The sequence below is a fragment of the Melanotaenia boesemani genome, chromosome 20, assembly GCF_017639745.1.
Source record: "Melanotaenia boesemani isolate fMelBoe1 chromosome 20, fMelBoe1.pri, whole genome shotgun sequence".
NCBI classification, from domain to species: domain Eukaryota; kingdom Metazoa; phylum Chordata; class Actinopteri; order Atheriniformes; family Melanotaeniidae; genus Melanotaenia; species Melanotaenia boesemani.
In genome coordinates, this window is record NC_055701.1 from 5,775,911 (window position 1) to 5,798,732 (window position 22,822).

Consider the following 22,822-nt stretch of genomic DNA (forward strand, 5'->3'; position numbering starts at 1 on the left):
TAGACCAGACTCCTAAATCAGAACATACAATGTCTTGCAGATCCCTGGACTCTGCTAAGCCTCATGTTTAACAGATGAACAAATGTTCAGCTCCAGTGTAACATATACAAACTTGTAAGTTGAAATATTTAATTATGGATTTAGATGCTTTCCTTGGATTATTGTCTTGCTGCCCGATTCTGTTTTCACATTCTTGATAGACTGAATTTTCATGCATAATTTGCTAATATTGAGCAGAATCCATTCTTCTGCTGCTCACTGCTCTAGCATGTAAAGAGACTCGCTAAGTTTCCGTTTTACCAGGTTAAACACTGAACTCAGGTCTCAGTTAACCTTTAAGTAGATTCATGTTTCTCACTTCAGGAATCAACAATTTGACCAAATCTTTATGTGACCACTTGCTCTTCTTTCTGCAACAGGTTGTCTTTTTTGGCTTTTGGCTGAATCACCTGCACAATGGAAAGCTTTTAAATGGCCTTTACCTTGTAGTTTCTGTTTATCACAGATTGCATTTTTACAAGAAGCTGATTATTCCCAGAGGCCTCTTTCTGAATGAATTGGAAAAATTTTTATGGGAGAGTTTTGCTGTGCTCTGCAACAACATAAAAACAAACAGAAATAGCATTTTTGATGGGTCAATAAAAGCTCTATGAATAGGAACATCCCGCAAGAGGAAAAAGCTTGTGTGAAGATTCAAAGTGAGATGTTTGTTTGGTGTCAAGTCAGAGCTACAGGGAAGAGTTCCTCATCTGATGCAGCTGAAATCTCACTGCTGCCCATCTGATAAGCCCTCAGCAACACCTGACTGGCTATTACCTGGATTTGGTTGTCAGATATTCAAATGCATGATTACACAGAAGTCAGGATACGAGGACATGATAATGAAATAGTATTTTGCACCTTTCCCCTTTAATACTACGTATTTAACATATCTCTTGCTTTAAGCTTTTGATGAAATGTGGATATGGTAGTTCATATTTTTGAGGGCACCTGAGATTTTAATAGAGCATCCAGTAACTCTGTAAAAATTTTTAAAGTGAGGATTAAGATTTAGTAATTTCCCAATTCGCCTATATTAACAAAAAAGCTTTAATTAAAGTGCTAAAGCTATATGAACCAAGAGGTAACTAAATTCTCACCAAACCAATCAGTTTCCATCCCTTCCTCATTAGTGAATCGGTTGTGATTCTTTGTCATTGCTGTCAGCATTAGCACAGAACCGAGTGGGTGCTGCTGCTCATGCAAATCCAGCCATGGTTGAACAGCGTCTAATTGTTCTCAGCTCTGGGTTCACTGTGTTCTCCAGCCAGGCAGCACATAAGCCCCGGCTAGTTGAGAGAGAAAAAGGCATGCGGACGTGCTGTACTCTCCTCAGGCACCACCTGGGCACCCAGCACAACACCCACGACACACCTCCCACTCCCGAACTAAGCCCTAATCCGTCTCGGCACACTCTCCAAGCAGCCACACCATATTTCGCGGTGTTCGAAACCTCCCCCTCTTTCCCTTCCAGCACCTGTCACAAACCTGGGCTCGGATTACCTTCCATCCTACCAAGCATAGTACATGAAGCCAAGGCTCTCAGATTTAGACACACTTGTTTATTTTCTTTCTTCCACTCATAATTAGCTATTTACTGCCATTAATCACCTGTGAATACGGGATAGCACGCAGACTCATCTGATTTTGGTTGATTGAATGATTTCAGTGGTTTAAAGTTTTAATTTCACCACATACAATAGACTGTGGGCACACAATGTTCTGTATCCAATGTGGTTGCGTAACAGTTTCCAGCAGACCTGGAAAAAAAACATATTTAGCTAAGAGAAGAAAAGCCTGCCAATAATAATCATGTTATGTCTGGTGTGTCTTGATTAGCTTATTAACATTTCTGCTCAGTCACAATGTTTAATTTTTCAGTTTTACATTCATTTTAAAGAAAATACAGCCTCTTTAAGTTGGAGGATTTACATATCAGGACATAATTTAAGATCAAAAGAGCCTTTAGCAGAATTAACTTTCTGTAATTGTGACATTATCAGTTTCCCACATGACTTTGGAGAAATTTAGTCCACTCTTCAGCACTGTTTCAGTTCAATGCAGTCTGCACCATTTGTTTATGCACAGCTCTCTTAAAGCCCCACTACAGCATTCACTTTAACTGGACCATTCAACACCTTAATTAATTTATTTATTTATGTATGTTTCAGTCATTTTGTTGTAAATTTGCTTCTGTTTTTAGCATCATTGTCTTGTTGTAGGAGCCAGTCTCAGCCAAACTTTAGCTGTGAGGTTGGTTAAAACTTCTGTTTCCTCAAAGCAAAACATGAAGTTACATCAAATCCTAGCAGTTTTGGACAAGCCATATTTCTATCAGAACTTTTATTACCTTCTTCCTGTATTTGGTCTACTGAAGCAAACCCAGACATACGTTTAAAGGCGGACCAGAGTTCACTTCTTTGATCTGCAGTTTTTTGCACATTCACACCTCCCCAAAAAAACCAGACTTTCTGAACAAAGCCACCCATAGAAGCTGAAGTATTTCCAAATGCTAGTTTTAAATACAGAGGTTAGCGTTGGAATTTCACGCTCAGCCATCATGTATGTCATGTGCGCACCACAGACGGCCCAGACGCTGCCCTTCCTAAATTTTGAGTTTACCTTTTGTCGTTCCTCAACATTGTTACTATCTAATAGTTAAAGAATATATGTTTTAACATTTTTAAATTAAATCTGAATCGCCCACATCTGCTTTGCGATGCATCTAAAAGACAACTTTTTCCCCCACCCCTCATAAATATGGCTAATAATTAGAATCAGTCAGTGCACTGATTGATCCATCTGCTACTTACCTTTTTAATTCCTATTGACACAGTAAGGACAAAATTATTTTTTTAACCAGTGCTTCTGCATTTAGTTTATTATTATTATTATTACAAATAATAATAATCATCATAATCTCAATAACATGGTCAAATATGTCACTTGTTCTTCATTTGAGCTTGTATTTATCTAATTTGCAGATGTAGAAAGGACCAGATTTTTTTTTCTACCTATATGACCTGATGCACTAAACTTTATGGGCTGAAGAACAGCTTCCTTTCTTTTACCTGCAGGTGAGAATCTTTCCTGCTAATTGTGATTTTGACAACATCCATCCCCCCTTTTGGTTGTTTTCTAAGGTGCTGATCAATGAGGTGCAAGGAGATATAGTCAATAGAAAATAAATAAATGGAGCAGCATTTTACTTCTTTCTCCATGCCCTTCCACTTTAATTAACTCATCAGTCACTGGTCCAACGAGCAATCCAATTTGCTGCACCTGAAGTGACTTGTGCTACTTAATGCCCATCTCTGGAGCTAACAGGAAGTTAGAATCCAACCTTCTACCGGTGTCTCTCTTTTGGTTGTGATAAAGTTGTACAGAGTGTCATTATTCAAACTGAGTGACAAGCTCATAACCAGACTTCGACTCTGTTGTTGTGTTATGACAATGAGAAGACTGTGACAGAAGGTCACATTTCCTTAAAACTACAACAAATGTTTGCCCTCCTGAATTGCCTGTTCACTATGTGTGCTTATGAATTACCCTGTAAAGTGTACATAAACTGAGACGTTGCAGCAGTTAACCCTCAGGGAATTTGAACTGGTGACCTTCTCTCTCTATTGGCCCATTTCCCTAACCACAATACCGTGATGCTGCAGGTCCTTAATGGAGCGTCACAGCAACTCTATATGTTGCTATTAGGTCCACGGCAGCGTAAGGGTGTCCCTGGGCCCATCAATCACATGCAGCCGCATGAAGGCAACAAGGGAAGTGGGATTGGAGGAAGCCAGTGGAGTGGACAGAGGGTTAGACATGGATGGATGGATGATGGAGTGTTTTTAAACTAAAGGAAAAAAAAATAATAAACAGCCACTGTTTGGGCAGGACATATCTAGCATGTGTCTGTAATTGAGATTTTGCTCTCGCTGACTCTTTGATCACATAACTCAGACACTTATTGTATTTGTTGCTCAGTTAGACAGTAACAATAGTGATACTTTGTGTTTAAGATAAAATAACAACAAAACTGCTGAAGATTTATTATTGTTGAAGGATGTGTTACAGTGAAGCAGTGGCCCATGAGGCTGAGCGATGGAGTATAACTGAATTTATTGTTTGCTGTCAGTCTTCTAAAAACGCATCAACTCATCAGTGCACATCAATCCACCAATGTGCATGTTTGCAGGCTTAACAATGTCAAGGGGTATAAACACATGGAAACAGTCAAATTTGTTTTGAATTGCAGTGATGTGACTTTTATTTCTTTTTTATTTTTATTATGTAAGTTCATGAACTTAAACCTTTCCCGTCGCTTCGATGGTGGATCAATACTTTTACGAAGATAAAACACAGAATCAAAAGTTTGAAATCGAAGCCATCCAAATCCACCTTCTCAAGTTATTTATCCACTGCAGTGAATACAAATGGAAATACAAAACAGGGTTTATAAGTAGGAAGAGTGCTCCAAGCAAATAAAAATAAGAAATAGAAAAGATCAGATGCAATTCAGTTCAATGTCAAACAAAAGCTGAGAATTTAGTACATTAGACATAGGGATGGCACTTTGCTCTGCTATGCAGCCACAGCTGCATGAATTTAAGTTTGGAAGAAAAAAGGATGTAGAATTTGATGAAAATAACACTTCAGGGTGAAGTAAACATGCTTTGCACTCATGTTGCATCCAGTGGTGGGTGGATCATTTCACTGGAATGATGGATGTTTCTGATTAATATCAGAAAATTTTGGAAGCAAAAAAGAACAAAATGGCCAAAAAAAAATTTGACCCAACTTAAGATTTACTAAAGTCCAGGGCTGCAATTGACTCGAATCTCTCTTCGTCAACCAACAGTGGCATTTTGGTCACAAACAGTCAACTACTTATTGCACCTTTATAAAAGACATGCTCATTGTTTCCCACATGACGTTAGCTATGTGGAACCCTTCAGTCCAGTTCTCCTCCCCTTTCTCTCACTGTTTTATTACACCATTCTTATCATTCACAACTAATATCATATAATTTAATTCTTCACCCTCAATCCTGAATCCCTAATCCTAACCTTTACTCTAAACCTAGCATCAGTCTAAGTCCAAATCCAAGTTTTGACCCTCAAAAATCCCTTTATATTTATATATATATATATATATACACATGTTGGTACACGAGTATAGTGGGGTCCTAGTTTTCAGACTCCACAAACACACAAATATCTGCTCCTCTCTTAACGCACATGTAAGGAAGACGATGTGCATTTCCATTGTGATGATGGTATGGACACCTTCCAAATTTAGCTGCAGCCTCTTAAACAAGTATGTAGCAGCTGACTGACTGCTGTCTGTTCTGTGAGAGGCAAACAAACAAACAAAAAAAAAACAAACAAGAAGCAGCATATCAGGAGAAAATGTAAGTGCATTTTTCTTCCATCTGAGAATTACCCAAGTGCAGATCCCATGCTTTAATGTTAACATGTTGGCCAGTGTTAATGTTCCTTCCATATTATCAACGGTGTCTTACTGTCCTCTACATGCAAGGATAATTTCCAGGTTCCTTAATAAAAGATGCTTGTCTTAAATAAAATAATTTATTTATTTAGTTTGTTTAACGCCAACAATTAAATTATCAAATCTAACATAAATTTTTGCTTTTCCACTTCTTTTTTTTTTTTTTTTTTTTCTTTTTCTTTTAGGTTTAAAGTGAAAAAAAACACCTATTTCCTTTTTTCTATTTTTTGTTTTTTTCTTTCAGTAAAAAAAATATGACTGAACTTAATTCAGCTGAGCAGCCCTTGTGTGTGTGTGTGTGTGTTTTTTTTTGTTTTTTTTTTCCAATATTCCATTATGTTCCAACTCATAAGCACTGAAACCAAACGGAGTTGCAGCAGTGGTGGCACCCAGGACATTGCCCCCTCTTGGCTGTTTACCACCATGGAAGACCCTCCAGCCAATCACTGAAAAGGAAATAGAACATTTTAATATCCCTCACACACAAAGAATACCCATACTGGCAGAAGTACGCAAAAGAAAGACATATATTTGCAACATTAATACTCTATGCTTCTGATTTTGATGGCACTCTGACATTAATTCTGCACATTATTGGAGCTGTCATCTTTTACTGTCTCATAATTTTTTGTTCCAGCCTGGTGCATCATGTGACAGCTGCATTTTGCTTTATGGCACTGTGTCACATGCCAGCATCTGGATATCAACACACTAAGTAACAAAGTAGGAGATAAGACAAGACTCAACATTAGACTGGTTTTCGGCTGGAAAGAGTTCCGAAAAGTACCAGGGTGCAGGACGGATGCAAATGAGTCTTTGTTAGGGGGCAACAAAATGTAAAAATCAGTGGTGTCACTTTAAATTTCTTTTTTTTTTTTTTTTTTTTTTTTGCCTATTGAATGGCATATCTTATGACATGCCCCAAAATAGTCATGAAATTTGGAAAGCATGATGAAAATGTTTACACATTGTAAGAGCTGCTGAATTGGGCTTCAAAGTGCCCCCTAAACTTCACCTACAATAAAACCTCTAGGAAGCACAGGCCTAAACATGTGGGATACCATTTTGGGGTTTTACACATGTAAAATTTTAATGGACTCCGTCTACATATTTTATCATACTAATTTGTGCACGCTAACGGCATGTGTGGTTAAAATGTAAAATGTATTAAAAACTTTCTAAGAGGCCCAGACATTTAGCTGGGTCTGTCACGGCTTGGTGTGTGGATCCAAGGAGAAGTGAGAGCAGGGAGAAGTCAAAGAACACTTTATTATGAGATGAACAGATGAATATGGTGAGTTCGCTTGGATGATGGGCTGGAGTGGGCAGACAGGATTCTCCATAACACAGGTGAGGTCCAGGTCGAGTACTTGAAGAGAAAGAACATACATAGGTAAGCAATGGTTTCACAAGATAGAGGCAAGACTTTGAGCACGACTGGTTACCACAGTGAGTAGTATAATCCAGCAATGACTGGAGGTCCGTCTGGGGTTTATATGTGGGATGAGTAATGAACCTGATGTCCTCAAGCTGCGCCATCCTAATAGCAGTGTTGTGTTCCAAATAAGGTCATCAGGAAGTAGGAGATGTGAGGGAGCATGGGCCATGACAGGGGCAGCCCCTTCTGAGTTAGATGTTTCACCATGAAACATAAAATTTCTAAAAATCTCACATACAAAAACCCAATCTGCACCAAAGTGAAGGTGTTTGATTATGGTTCCATCATGAACACATGCCATAGCCCTGCCCCCTGGCAAACAGGAAGTCATATATTTCACACAAGGGCTTATTTCTCTTAGGTTCTTTGCACAACCAAGTTGAAATGTAGTCAGTGAGCAGAAAACAAGTTGATGATCCTTGATTGTGAAAATTTCTAGCTTGGTGGCATGTTTGTGATGGCTCAAAACATTTCTATATCATGTCTTGATATCCAAACTCTTCATAAATTACTCATATTTCATCCAATCACCTGCACATTAATGTTGCTTAACTAGGGAGCTCTGAAAATATCTATAACACTTGTGTATTTTCTTTATAAAGACCTTCTTGTGCATAATTGTCTTCTAATTTGTATTTATTTGTTTGTGTTTGAATTCATTCAGCATATGTTTTACCGTCTGCTTACAAGATAACACTAAAATGAGTGGTAATAGATCATCATCAAATCTCTGTTTTTATAAGTAAAATAAAATTAAGAATGAAATTAAGATTAATGTGTTAAAAGCCTGCAGGAACTTTAAGAGCAATCAAACATTTTTCAGACTTAGCCGGAGGTAAACATCTGAACACTTTTCTCTCTTTTTGATACCTTAAGATAACTTGAAAACTTACTAGAGGTCACACATTATCTGGGAGCAAATTAAAGACAAAGCTTGTCAATTAAAAGAAGATAAAACACTCAGAGAGGAGACCCTGTCTAACTGCACTGAACTTCATCGCACTCTTCCTCTAATCTCTAGCCTTAGGCTGTTCCTCCAGAAGCATTCCCTCAACACAAACCAGTTTCTGTTGCAGGCACCTTTCCAAAGCTATCTACACAGACAGTTTAACTTTTTAGATACCGAGCAAATGTTAAATAGCCCAGAGCATGAAGTAGAGTGTTCCCAACATGCCTATACCAAATGGAACAGATGTCTAATGCGAACCTAACCTGACACAGAAGAGACATTTTCTTGGTATTACAGACTTAAAGCATTATTGAATTAAAGACAGTAAGATACACCAATCTTAAATCTAATTTCATTCTATGTTTGTGCCAAGAATGCTGACATGAAATTCTTAATCTCTTTACTGAATCACTTCAATCCATATTATGTCAAGTTGTACAATGTAATTAGTATGAAACTACAACATGCTATACGTGTTTGGAAAGGTTCATTTGTTGCAGTCTGTCAAAGAGAGACATTTTATTGACCCTGCTGGAGATGTTTGGTGATCATGCACGGTGGCATGTTTGAAGAAAATCAAATACAGCATATCAAAACAAACACTTCATAACAAGTGTCAAACATGGTGGTAGAGGGCTGATGATTTGGGCTTGTATGGCAGTTAAAGTTTGGTCATGCAACAGGACAATGATCCCAAGCACAGCAGTAAATCTACAACAGAATTTTGCTGTAAAACAGTTTTATTATTGTTGCCTCTGGCCCAGGTCCAGCCTGGTTAAATAAAAGTGAAATAAAATGAATTGCTATGCAACAAAAGAATTAAGATGTTGCAGTAATTCCAGTTGAAGACCAGACCTCAACCTGACTGAGATGCTGTGGTGGGCCCTTACAAGAGCGGTGCATAAACCAATGCTGCAAAAATCAATGAACTGAAGTAACATGGTGAAAAAGAGTGGACCAAAATTCCTCCATAAAAGTGGAAGAGACTGATTATGTCAGTCCTAGTGCTGCTAAAGGTGGTTTTGCTGTGCTTCTGCATTTTGACTTGGCTTTTCTTAGATAAAAATTTTTACTCTAATGGTACATTTAACTCATTTTAAGACCTGGTAAGGAGCAGAATGTTTGTGTCAATATGTCATTAGCATGTAAAACTTCAGACCGGGAAAAAAAAAATGTAATCAGTGGCTCTTACAGACCTAAAGCCATTCATATTCCAAACCTTAAAGTTGGTGCACCAAATAGATTTCTTGGATCCAACATCAAGAGCCATGTTTACAATGTGGAGTTCAAGCCCTGCAGCATAATGCTGACGGCTTTAAACAAAACAAGTTTATAGTCTCAACACAACCACTGTCTGGGGGACAGATGCTCTGATGCTGGAGCAGCTCTGCATCATTTGTCGGTAACTACGTTCACTTTGCTTCATACAGAAGGAAGTAGGGGCATGCAAGAAGCCTCAAAGGTGAGAAAAGCCAGCATGTGGTGCTTTGAGCTTCACATGATTCAGACAAATAATAAATGCACATTGCGCATGTCAGCTTTTTGTGTATTTCAATTATATATTTGCATTACGCATCTTTTGGCAGAAATTGCAGATGGAAGCAAAAGTGCTGAAGGGAAATTCTTTCATTTACAATGTAATTTTCCTGGAACTCGCATATTTTGCCATTTGAAATGTCCTAAAAATTCAGACCTCAAACCAGCAAAGTAGAAAAAAAAACAACCTGTGTGAGCATCACTGAAATCTGTGACTGGTGTAGTATACTATTATCATTGTGTCACAGTTATAGGCATCAGATTTCATATAAATATGCTGTATGAATGTTGATTAAACAGCCTTTCCAGGCAGATGTTCATATGTAATTCCTAACTGATCAAGGGGGCACCGACAGGAGATGTATTTTCATGTGCACGTCATATGTTTAATCAGCCATAACTTTATAGTACACTGCTTTACAGTGAATGCTTTAAATACACTGATTGAGCAATTATTACAAGTTTCTGCATCTTTCAAATCCAAAGCATGTAAATGTAAATCTGTATTGGATTTTATCCATTTTAAGTGATGCGTGTTAGTTGTAGAGACAATGACATTGCCAAAGAGATTTAATGCAGATTATTTTCAATTTCAACATTAATCCCAAAGTAGGGATCCCCAACACTGGATGGATGGATGGATGGATGGATGGATGGATGGATGGATGGATGGATAGAAATAGGTGTATAGCTCTTGTGCACAGCTACAGCATTAATGTTACCTGTATATTTTTATTTATTATTATTATTGTAACAGCTTTTCAACATTGACAATAACTGGATATGTATATGAAATAAACAAAACCATCTCAGAAATGTAGAATGGACATTACAGGTATTATTCTCACTTTCCATCTCTGCCAGCCTGCCCTTGAGTGTGCTCCTCTGTCTCCAGCAGGGAGCATGACAGATAGTGATAGTGATTGGGCAGAGTTCCCACCAATCAAGCGTGGCTATGTGCAGTTAATTGAATTCATGCACGAATATGTCTTGTCCTGTCGACTGTTCGATAGGAAACGCAGCTGCATCTATCTTCTGCATTGCAGCCACTGTAAATCTCCCTGAATGTCTCCAGATTTTGTCTTTAATGGGGTGGCAAGATAGTGGCGCCATCGTTGCCCTGCCCCTTGAGATTTCAGCACCGTCTTGCCATTAGAAATTGGAGATTAGTGTTGAGACTGATGAGGTCTAACTACTCCTGAATTCTATGATAGACCCAATCAAGTCCGTGAAGATAGTTTTTTTTTCAATAGTCTAGTTCTAGTTTTTGGGATTTTTTTTTTTTTTGGGGGGGGGGGTTTGTTTTTTTTTTGTTTGTTTGTAGTTTTAACTTATTGCTATTCTGTGCACACAAAACACAAGCAGCGAGGCTGTTCTCCAGCCTGAAATCCATCCGCAGACACAGAGGGATTTCAGGATGACTGACATGCTTGCTCGTCTGTAAGATGACAAAAGCTTTATTAATTTCCATATGAGCCTGCTCTCTCAGTCACTCCAGAATATGTCTCTGCAACCTGTCTGCAACAAGGACGTTTGTCTGTATTCAAATCTACAAGCCATCTCCAAAAATCCGTAGCAAAAGTTTCCCTCAAATGGTGAGACAAACTGCTTTGCATGATCTCATGATATCCTGCAGAGTGTGACGCGTCTATCAGTGGAATCTCACAACTCTGATATGCATGATACGGCTATGCAAAAATATTAAAATGTTAAACATTTATTTTGAATTGATTTCAGTCGACATAACATGTAAAAGGGGAAGCAGAGCTTCTAAAACACATATTTAGTCTTCTCCATACACTTAAACCATGATGGCTTGTTTTATGCCTTTAGGAGAATGTTTTATTGAAGAGACAGTAATCCATGGTTCCCCAGTTTCTTTGTATCAAATACTTTACATGCATGATGCTCCTGCTTTTCCTAGCGATGCATGAAGTATTCAGATCCTTTGCTGTGGTTAAAGTACCACTACAGCGGTGTGTTTAGAAGAAAGCACATGAATGTTATCTGAAAAATGTAGTTGCAGAATTAAACTAAAAGGTCCGGTTTTTTGAGATATTATATCATTTGAACATTCCCGTAAATGAAAGCACATGTGAAAACTTTATTAATAAATGGAGTAACACAATGTAACTTCTACTCCTAAAAATGTGTTTCTAACTCATTTTGATGGCACAGTGACATTTATTATGTACATTCCTGGAGCTGTTGTTGCTTAGCAGCGTCCCAAGGCTGAGAAACTGTACTTCACAGCTATTTTTTTCTGGGATGCCGTGTCACTTTACAGCAGCATTTGGCTTTACGGCACCTCTTAACAACCCTGCAACTGGATAAATGTGCGCTGTGGCTGATTCATCAAAGAAAATCAAGGGGACATTATAAAAGGAAGAGAGAAAAATAAAGAGTGAAAGGGACAGAACAAAAGATAACAGTCAACATCAGACTGATTTTTACTAGCTGGAGAGACCTCAGAGAAGAGGCAGGATGCAAGAAGGATGCAGAATTTTTATCATTCGCTCGACCTCTCACAAAATCTGCCAAAGTGACTTTACTTTATCAAGTCATTATTATGTCAAATGTGACTGCTTTATACTTGACATGGCATAGCTGAGCCTGAAACATTTTTCATATGTGCCATATTCAGTTAGTCTTCACAAGCAACACATATACTGATATGTGTTCTCTTTACTTTGACTCCAAAGACATACAAATGGAACTTGAAATATACTGATTTCCCTATGGGTAGGCAATTTAACAGCAGAGGCCTAAAATAGGGCCCAAAGGCATCAGAGGCTTAAACTGATGTAAAAACACTGGTTTACCCATTGGCAATGCGTGTATTTTATATTGTCTGTTGAATAAAATTTTTCATCTTAAAACTTACTAGGAAAGCTGCCCGATAAATACTGTGGAAGTCACATAAAAACTCACCTTTGTAGATATAAGTGCTGTAGTTGAATTAATGTCTTGTCAACCTGAAAGAAAAGTTTGTACCTCCTGGATGAATCACAGTAAGGATTTTTTCCTTTTTACTGATAGACATGTCTTTGGAACAAAGAAATTGTTGTTGGTAGCTTTGCTTTTCTTTGTAAAAAATAGTGCTGTTTGTTAGGTCCTGGTGAATGTCCCATGGCGATTATCCATCCAATGAGTGGACAGGGGTGTCAGTGTTTAAAAACGGGCTATTAAACTAAATCAATTGAACAAGGAGTGATGTTTAAAATAAAAAAGAAAACACCAAGTTGTACATTTTACAGTTGATATGGTTTTAATATGTAGGTTTGGTTTCATCATGTTAAGCAGTAGAATGTCCATGCAACATGCAGATATTTAGAAATAAAAATGTAACTCTAACAGGTCTTGCAGCAGAAATATGAAAACAACAGAGTAAAAAAAAACTGTGTGAGGTTCTCCTTCGGCTTACTGGATGTCACCTGCAACTACACCTGCATCTACTGCATATTAAAAGCTTTTCAATTGTCTCTGTTTACTGGATAACTGGTAAAGAACTTACATACAACTGGTCAGAGTCAACAGTCAGTCATATTTCACCTTAACACTATTGATTTTTGCAGGCGGCTCTGCCTCTTTTCAGTCCTTCCTGACATTTAGACAAAAGCAACGAGTGTGAGAAGTAAGCAGAAAGATTTTACCTCCTTTGTCTTTCCTGATTCTTCAGCGTTGCAACAGAAGATGTGTTTTAAACCTGAAACTGCGGCTCTGAAACAGAGATGTAAAATAACATAATTTAGGAAGATTTGTTATGAAACCATGCAAAGCTGGAAGATGATTATGACCATCTGAATCAGATTTGTTTTTGCAATGCACAGAATATTACAAGAAATGTAATTTTAAATGATAAAAAACAGATGTAGAAGTCTGTTTTTTGTTCTGCCTCACTGTAACTGAAATACAGCTGGGTTTTAAATCTAGTCTTGTTTTCTTTTACATTGTTGATATAAATATAGCTTTTTTCATAGATTATCCTTTCGCTAAACAGAGGACACTGTCTCATCTACCTCTGCAGCTGCAAACTGCATTAAACAGCTTTCTTTCATTCATTTAGCTCAGATCCTGATCCTGTAGCTAATTGATATTTATCATATAACAGCTGATCAGAAGCCAAATAAATAACCTCAGCAGACTGAATAATCAAATACATTTGATTTTACATTTCAGCTATACACCATAGATGTAAGCACTATGACGGATCTGTGTATGTACTCTCTTGTTTATACCAGTGAAAATACTATTCCAATCAGAGGTCTTTCTTTGTCTCCAAGGCTTAAAGTGCTGGCAGAACAGGTCCATCAGGACTTTAGCTTATCTATTTGCACTTAGCTTAGGGTCACTAAAGGTACCAGTGAAGTCCATTTTGATTGTACACACACATTTTTTAAAAAAAGTGCTGCACAGAATAGCAAGTAAGTTATAAAATATATGTAAATATGTAAAACATGTTGAAACTTCTTGTTTTACAGATAACTGCAATAAAAAATAACCTACACTGAAATAGAATGATATGAGACTTTGGCATTCTTAGAAAGAGAAAAGGTTTAAAGTGCCACATAATATAACGTATGATGGCACACTGTTGGGGCAGCCACTACCAAAGACTTGATTTCTCTTATTTTTGCCTAACTCTGGCTGAAGATTAGAATTAAAACAGTTTGTCAAGACCACATGGTGCTAGCCCATTGAGGGATTTCAAAGTCAGCAATATAATTCTAAAATGAACACTGAGTGAACAGAAAGGCAGTAAAGAGAAAACAGTACAAAAGTTCAAACTCACCTGAAGGACATTTTTTGTATCTTACAAGGTACTTTTCTCATTTACGCACCTTTGGCTGCAGAAGTTGAAGCCTCATTTCTTTGTAACAGTAACTGCAGTAGTTTAGAGTTGTGCTTTGTATTTTTGTGCTTGTGGTTTATTCACACATATTCAGTTACAACCAAATTAAAAGAAAGTTGTTGTTTTTTTTCTTTAATCTTGCTACCTGCTGTTGCTTCTTAAAACTGTTCAGCTTCTTCACAACTGTTAATATTTCGTTTTGACTAAAAAAGCGTTTAAGCTGTAAACAGACTGAAGAAAAAAGTTGCATTTTTGTGTGTTTTCAGATGCATAATTACCAGTTTACATCTGAGACATGTGTTTCTGCATCAGTTAGTCATTTATCAGCAGCTGCAGTGCCCTATCCAGTCACCTCACTGGCTCTTTACCACTTATACATTAGTCCCCTCACAAAGACAAAACAACCCCATGAGCGAAAGGATGATAAAAACTCACTTACTCCCACAGGCAATTCATCCCCCACTGACCCACTTGTTTTCACAATCTGACAAGTGTGATTTAAGAACTACGGTAGGCTGAGAGTGTAGTCGCCTTGTCTGGCTGCACTTACCTGCTTCAGGGGCTTAAAGTTAGTCACATCACTGCTTTGATGCTTTCTTTTGCCCCATCATCAAAGTAAGAGTAATCGATAAATTTATATGCAATGCCCAGAGGTCTCAGTGCACTCTGAAGATTTTTCTTTTTTGTCTTGAGAAATTGTTCTGCTCGAGGTGTCAACATTATGCAGAGAGGAAGCTACAACAGATGCATAAAACATAATGTTGAGCATGACTGGATACATACAGCAAAACCACATCTTTCCCCGAACACTCGGTGTTAAACAAACAAGTCTGTGCTTTACTTGATTTGAATAAAACTGTATGTTTGTCTCTGTAAGTGTCACATTTTAGTGAGTCTGTATTTTCATGCAACATCCAGAGTTTTTAGTTTGTAAAAGAGAGAGTTTGGGGAGATGCTTCTTAAGCATTGATACAGAAGAGTTTTTATCATTGGTCATTTACTCAGGCTGGGTTTTAAAAGACTGTGAAGTGGATTAATCACTCATGTGGTCCTGCCACAGAAGAGTGTTGTGGGAGGCCTCGGACTCAAGTGTTTATCTCCAATATAAAAATCTCCTTTTATTTATAATAGTGCCCTTTCCAAATAGACCTAAATGCTTCTCCACCACACTGCCAAAATAAAAAAAAACTAAAAAAATTGAAGTGAGTTGAGAGAGGCATAGCTGTGAAATGTTTTGGCCTCCACTTCAGTGTAACAGACGCTAATTTCTCTGCAATTTCTCAGTTTTCTTCTCATGACTCTTGAAAAAGTAGCTGCAGCTACTGTGGTTATGTGCGACCCCCGTTATTTTGGGTGCCAACACAAACCTTTTCTGAACTAACAAATAATTTGACTTGTGGTGCAGTTTGAGCGCATTTACTTTCTATGTTTGTGACCTTTACATTTTGCCCTGTGAGATGGAGCTTTGATAAAGATTGCCCAGCAGATCACCGGCTGTCCTTTACTCTCTCTTGAAGAGCTGCATAGTTCTCGCTGTCTCACAAAAGCCAAAAACATTTTAAAAGACTCTTCACACCCCAGTTACAACCTGTTCCAACTACTGTCATCAGGCAGGCAATACAGGAGCATGAAAGCAAGGACTAAAAGACTGGAAAGCAGTTTTTATCGTGCAGCCAACAGGGCATGAAATGCCACTTCATACTTTCAATGTTTTATGTGCAATAATGTCCTCACATAGCAGTAATGTCCTTTACATGCAGTAGTGTACTGTAGTGAATGTTTTTCTACCATTTTTTCTATCTTTTTATATATCTTTTATCTTTATTTTAACCACGTGAAAGGCACCAGTAGATCAAACCTGCTACAAATGCAGCGAATCAGCTGAATGTAGTTGTTACTTTCACCTTTTTTTACACAGTAATTGGTACATATATTCTTTTATGAGCCTGGAAAACAACAGCACATGTGCAATTTAAATCAATTTGTGCTCCAAAAGGTTTTCATATATGTATACTAAACATTGTCAGTAAAAAAGGATATAATTGCAGCATTAAAAAAATGCAAACATAAAAAATAGGAAATACATTATATAATAAATAAATGGAGTTTGTACAATATTAACAAGTTTTAAAGCCCATATTTGGTCCAGGCTCTGAGGAGGATCCATCCCTCCACCATATGTGTTGCTACTGAACCTGTTTCCAGTTCTTGTACTACATGTCATACACCAGCCTTTTCTCCCTGTTTGCTTTCCTTAAAGGTCCCATATTATACATTTTTTCAGCAATTTCATATGGGTGTCAGAGGTCCAACGAAGTTGTTTTCAAAGTGTATTGCCCCAAATTTAGCCTTGGCCTTTAATTTCAGTCATTCCAAAAGCAGCTCTAGTGAGCTCTACTAAGAACGGGCTGTTTTTGTATATGAACCTTTGGATGTTCATGAGTGGTGCCTGTCCACGCCACTATCTGGGAGAGGATCTGGTGTTTGCTGGTCCCTACTCGTTAATTTTAGAGGGCAGGCTCAGCTAGCCAGGGGGCCTGGTCAGTGCCAGTATCCACTACCTTGGGGAGTGATTATTATTGGGTCACAAAGGAAAAAATCTCAAACTCACCTCTTTGAGAACACATTCGCTAAAAAGTGGAGCAAGCAAGTGAGAGAGGAGACAGAATTTTCAAATCTTTGGGCCTCATACACAGGCTATGAGGACACATATAACTGTTAGAAAACCTTTAGAAAGTGAATTTTGCATAATATGGGACCTTTAAAAATTGCTTCTTGACAGCCGTGTTTCCATGGAGACCATTTCTGATGAGACTTCGGTCAAGAGTAGACTGTTCAAATGAAAGTGCCGAAGCATCTCTCAGGTCCTTTGTCAGGTCTTTACTGGATTTGTTGCTACTTCTTAAGGACATCACTTTCAGATCCTGTTCATCATAGTGTTTCTATGCCTGAAACTTTTCTCTTCCACTTCTCCACACCCTGCTGAGATGCGCCAAGTTTTCAGCTAAAAGCTCTTTGGATTTCACTTTGTTCCAAAAATCTTGTTTGTGTCTATCAAACTGTATTATCTTTGGTGTTTTTCAGAGATGCAGCTAAAGAAATCTGCCATTAAAAAGAAAAGATGTGTCTTTGGGACAGGCTGCTAGTAAAAAGCACGTTTTAATTATTATTGTTTTGTTTTGTTTTTTTATTGGGCCAATACAAATTAATGAGCATCATGTAAGCATGCCAGATATAGCAAAGAATGCTAATTTTCATCTGTTGACCCAAGACCCATTAATTAATTAATCTGCATGACCTCATCTGCCTCTCTTCCCTGATGCTCCCATCACTCTGGAACAGTGTAAATCTGGACTCATCAGACCACATGATCTTCCGTTGCTCCAGAGTCCAATCTTTATTCTTCCTAGCAAACTGAAGCCTTTTTCTCCAGTTAGCCTCACTGATTTGTGGTTTTCTCATGGATACACATGGAGGACCTGAGTTTAAGTCTCCAGGCTGGCAACTAAGGTGAAATACTGTGGGCCCCTGAGCAAGGCCCTTAACCCCCAACTCTTCCCCCAGCACCGGAGTCTAGTCTGGCAGCCCACTGCTCCTGGTTTAACTAGGATGGATTAAAATGCAGAGAAGGAATTTCCCAGCTGGGATTAATAACATATAATAAAATAAATAAAATTAGAATTTTTTCCCAACCACATTTCTTCCTGGAAGACGATGGTTCCCCTCTATCTTCCCAGTTTTTAATAATGGGTTGGACAGTTCTTAACCTTTCTACATATCTTTAGATGATTTCTCTGCTTGACCTTTCTTAAAAAGACTAACATCTTTTCCACAACTGCGGGATGTGTCTTTCAAAATGGTTGTTTAAGAAATGAGAAGCTTCTCATTGCATCAGTTGGAGTTAAAAACGTAGTTAGCTGAAAGATGATCACCCAGGCAGTAATTCTCCAGTTTGCTTTGTTAAATCCAGTTAAAAACTTTTTCTTCTTTTTTTTTTCTGGCCAGGTCGTATATAAAACAATGACGTACAAATATACATAAAAAAATAAATGAAATAAAGTACAAACCAGTCATAGTAAATAAAAGTGCATGAGGTTAAAGTGTAACTTTAAGAATACAAAATAAAACACAACCAGTTACCATTTTAAATCACATGTACAAAGAGTGCAGCACATGTATACATATATATATATATATATATATATATATGTAACAGTGCCCCAAATGTAATAAAATATTACAGGAACAAAACATTTAAACACAAAAGCAAGGTAGATGTGTATGTGTATCGGCGGTGCTGGAAGTCAGTTTAATATTTTGTATATTAAAAAGGCATATTTAAAAATTATACTTCACACAAGATAAAAAGCTGTATTAGCTGAAAGCAGTGATATGACTAACTTCTCCTATCAAACATTTTTAGAGCTTTTTTGTACAATGATTCCAAAGGTTTGAATGTAGTTATGCCCATGAGAGACCAGTTTGTGAAGCAATAATCAAAGTGAGAGAAAATCATAGCACGCAGGAACATTCTGGCCTCATCAGCGATGGCCTGATCTGTTTAAAATCTCCAGGTTGAATTTGATTGAGTTTGACATCTTTTAAAGTGTTTTTTGAGATTCAATTTAAGATTAGTTCTTTACCAAATTGTGAAGTGTCAACGTAACGTTGGCTCATTCATTTATTTAGGAGCTTTTTATGCTTGAATGATTCATAGATCAGTGTGATGTGGCTTTAAAAAAACACACACATTCATCTAAAAAGGGTCAGGTTGAAGGACTGGACTAAAAATGACTGAAAAAGCTGAAAATGCCCATAGAAAAATCATGAAAGACCTTCAGAGATCTGGAAAATTATTTCTCAGGACCAGTTAAATGTCTGTGCACAAAGACCTTTTAACATTGTAAAAAACATGAGTTTATTCATGCTTTATTTTATTTATCTTTTCTTGCCTCATTGTATGACTGATTTTGCTCTGATGCCAATCTGAGCTTCTCAAAAGTAGATCAGTTCAGGTATAAACGTGTTACAAAATGTTTTACAAACTGGGAAAACAAAGTACATTAATTGCAAACTTAATGTTTTAATTTAATGTGACATTACTGCCTATCTTGTCAGCTCAGCTAGCAGCATTTGCCTCTTCTTGTCATGCAATCGTTATCAGACTTTCGACTCCAAGTTCACCCGAACAGAGAACAAATCTGCATATTACAGATCAAGGGCACACTACAGTAAGCGCAGCCAGTCACTCGTGATAAGAATCACTCCTTTTTTATTTTTTCCCTCATGGAGAGGGTGACAAAACAAGATCTCCATCAGCTGTTTTTTTTTCCTGCTCTTCTGTTTTGTTTTCTTTTCTCTGATCAGTTTCTGATGATTAAGGTGAAGGTGAGCAGTCCGTTTCCACAACCTGGAGATATCACATCTCTAATTTCCATAATATGCAAATCAACCCGGTACACTGGGTACCTGAGTTGCAGGGACAGGTGACATCAATTGGTGTCATTGTGTGTGTGTGAGCTCCCACTATGTGTGGGGTGTGCTAACCGTAACTAGGTCATTGTTTTTGCGGCTGTGAATATGTACTGCATAAACAGCCATATACTTATGCAGCCTGTATCTTCTTATTTATGATAGTGCAGACAGTCTGTATAGATGTCATAGAAAGTGTACAGGTTACAGTTATATTAGTTTTTGTCTCTGCATTAAATTTTTTTCTGTGTGAAAGTTATATTTTCCCGGAGCAGCAGATTAAAGTTTTGTATCTACCATATGCTCTAAATCTAACAGCAATGATCAACTGGTAAACAAAATGGAGAGATATTTTTCCTTGACTCCACAGTTTGTTGTGTGTGTTTTTTTTTTTTTTTTTTTTTTTTTTTGTGAAGTTGCCAACAAATAAATTGATTTTTAAACCATGCTGCACATTGTCTCTCTCTTCCTTCTCCTTCCAGCATCCTCATCTGGCCCCAACATCACACTGGAGGGACAGTACCACTGTCACCAGGGACCTGCGATCCCATTAGACAAATTATGTGACTTCAGCACAGACTGTCCACGCGGAGATGACGAAGACGACCTTTGCCGTGAGTACACTGTGATACGGGAACATGAGAATGTGCACAAGGTGCTCTTTAGTCATGCATTTTTCTCCGCATTTGTTTGTGAAGTTGGTCGCCCTTAATGAAGCTTCTACAGCGAACCCAACAGTGCAACAACTGACCACCTGCATGTGCCTCCCTGACAGAGATGCAGAGAAAGACCTACAAAAAAATGCCAGCACAGATATGCTTGGCTAGCATTTCTCACCCTTGACATATTCCACGGTTGTTATTTCTATCTCTTTGCACATTTGTTTTCTGCCTTTCTCTGGGCTTAAGAGGAACGCCAGCCAAGTATGCTGACATCTTATTCACAAGTCCCCTAGGCCAAATGGTTTGTGTGTGGAGTCTTTTTTTTTAGTCCTGCTTGCATGCACACAGTTTTACATTGCCTTTGAGATTTATTGACACACGGTTCAGATGTTTTATCCCATACCTTTTAAAGTAAAATAATGTTCCAGCTTAATTCTAGAGTTTTTCACCCATATTTAACAGCCTAGAATTAATTTGCCGCTGCCCACAGTGAGGGTCAGCCTGCTTATTAAAATGATGCCTGCTCCCATGTGTGTGTATAGGTTTGCTAGCAATGGGAGCAGAAAGATAAGAGAGCAACGATAAGGTGAAAATCCCAGCTGACTGCAGATTTCCTTTCTACTGGAGAAAGACTTATCAATGCTAATTGGCCTAAGAAGCTGGCCCAAGGGTATAATCTCTATTTGAATGCAATAAGCATATGTGCTTGTAACTTTTTGATATTAGCAGACAGACTTAAATATTCGAGTATGAGTTATAGTAATTTAAACGCCCATGCAAATTTGTGTGCAAATATTCCTGAATTTGAGATCTTTGCATAAAAATCAGATCAAAGAAAATCTGGTGCAAACTAGTGAGTCTTGCAGAGAAAGAATTTGCATGTTTTGCCTGCATTTGCACACACCTTCCTACAGTGTGCTTCACCACACTTGGAGTGCTTTGAGGCATGAAGGCCAGCTTTCATTAACTCTCAGTCTCTGATGCTGCTGCAAAACAATTAACAACCTCAATTCTTTTTAGGTATACCCAAGGGCCAATGATCCATTAGATTGGTGGCAGAGTTAGACTTTTGGGGTGGCTGAAACTGGGGCTGAGGTCTGCTTCGGCCTGATGTGTCCTTCCTCTTTATAAAACGTCAGAAATATCTCCACATTGTCTTCATTCTTATATCTGTAGATACAAAATAAGGCTGGTTGCAGGGATGTAAAAATGTTTATTTAGTTATGGCCCCAAACGAATACAAAAACAGTGATATTGATAGAAAACTATTATTAAAATAATTTTGCCATAATACGCTCTGGTATTTTGTCATGCGTTCTACAACATGCGTGTTTCTGCCACTTCCAAAGGCAAATGTGGGCACATACCGCAAGTCTGTCATTACTGCAGTGTTGCCAACTTTGTTGTTATATTTAGCCAGTATTCAGCGACTAGTGACAACTCTAGTGAAATCTTCAGGTGTTTTTGGAGATTTGTGGAGACTGAGGCAAAGGTTCCTACTCTTCTCAATGAGCAGCAGTGCTGCTTCATTCCTGGTGTTTGGTGGAAATAAGCAATACTAATAACCTTATGTAACATTAAATGTTGTATTTGCACAGGACTAAATCTCTTCTAGAAATGTACAGCCCATCATTATTTTTAAAGAATAACTAATTAGGCAACCAATTTAAGATTTAGTTTAAACTGGGTAACTGATTAAACAAGCATATCTGGAAATGTATTTCTGTCCTTCTTCTCCAGTGTCCTGTTAATTACCTGAGCTGGGAGATTTCAAAGGTGGGGAGTACCACCCCTCTAGCTCTGCCCCTGCATAGGATCTTTTTTTTTTTTTTTTTTACTTTTCCTGGCCAGCATCGTAGCAGCAAAATGATGGTCTGGTGACTGTGTTGTGCCATACAAATTTGCTTTGCAAAGGGGAGGTTTATGGCTCTTCTTGATAATCTGATTTTTTATTTCTTTATTAATTTAAATATATTGTTTTATAATATTTATTTGGGATTATAGAATTTATGTAATCTTGCTGGACCTGACCAGAGGGGACAGAAAAATAAGTAGAATAGTGAAGAGAAGTAAAAAGGAAAGTAGATAGAAAGAAGAGGAGACAAAGACAGTAGATAGAAGTCATGACCCTGAAACTAACACCAGACAACCAACTGCTACACCTGTACAGAAACACAACAGAGAGTTTCCTACAGCTTTTACAGGAAAACAAAGTTGACAAAATTATCAGGAGTTCATAAAAAAATTATCAACAATAACAACATATAAATTAAAACAACAAACAAACATGTATCACAACAACAACCAAAGTACCAGAAACACACACAAAAAAACCTGAACAAAAAATAGCTCTTAGTGTATAAACCCAC

General features: G+C 37.8%; 1 protein-coding gene across 3 annotated transcripts in view; it reads left to right on the forward strand.

Annotated features, from left to right (window-relative positions):
* The window catches only part of alk (ALK receptor tyrosine kinase), a 478,089-nt gene that overhangs the window by 382,623 nt on the left and 72,644 nt on the right, over positions 1-22,822 (forward strand). For all 3 annotated transcript variants that reach the window (XM_041971293.1, XM_041971294.1, XM_041971295.1), the window contains one exon: positions 20,274-20,405. In XM_041971293.1, the coding sequence (XP_041827227.1) occupies positions 20,274-20,405 (132 nt within the window). The remainder of the gene's footprint in view (positions 1-20,273; positions 20,406-22,822) is intronic.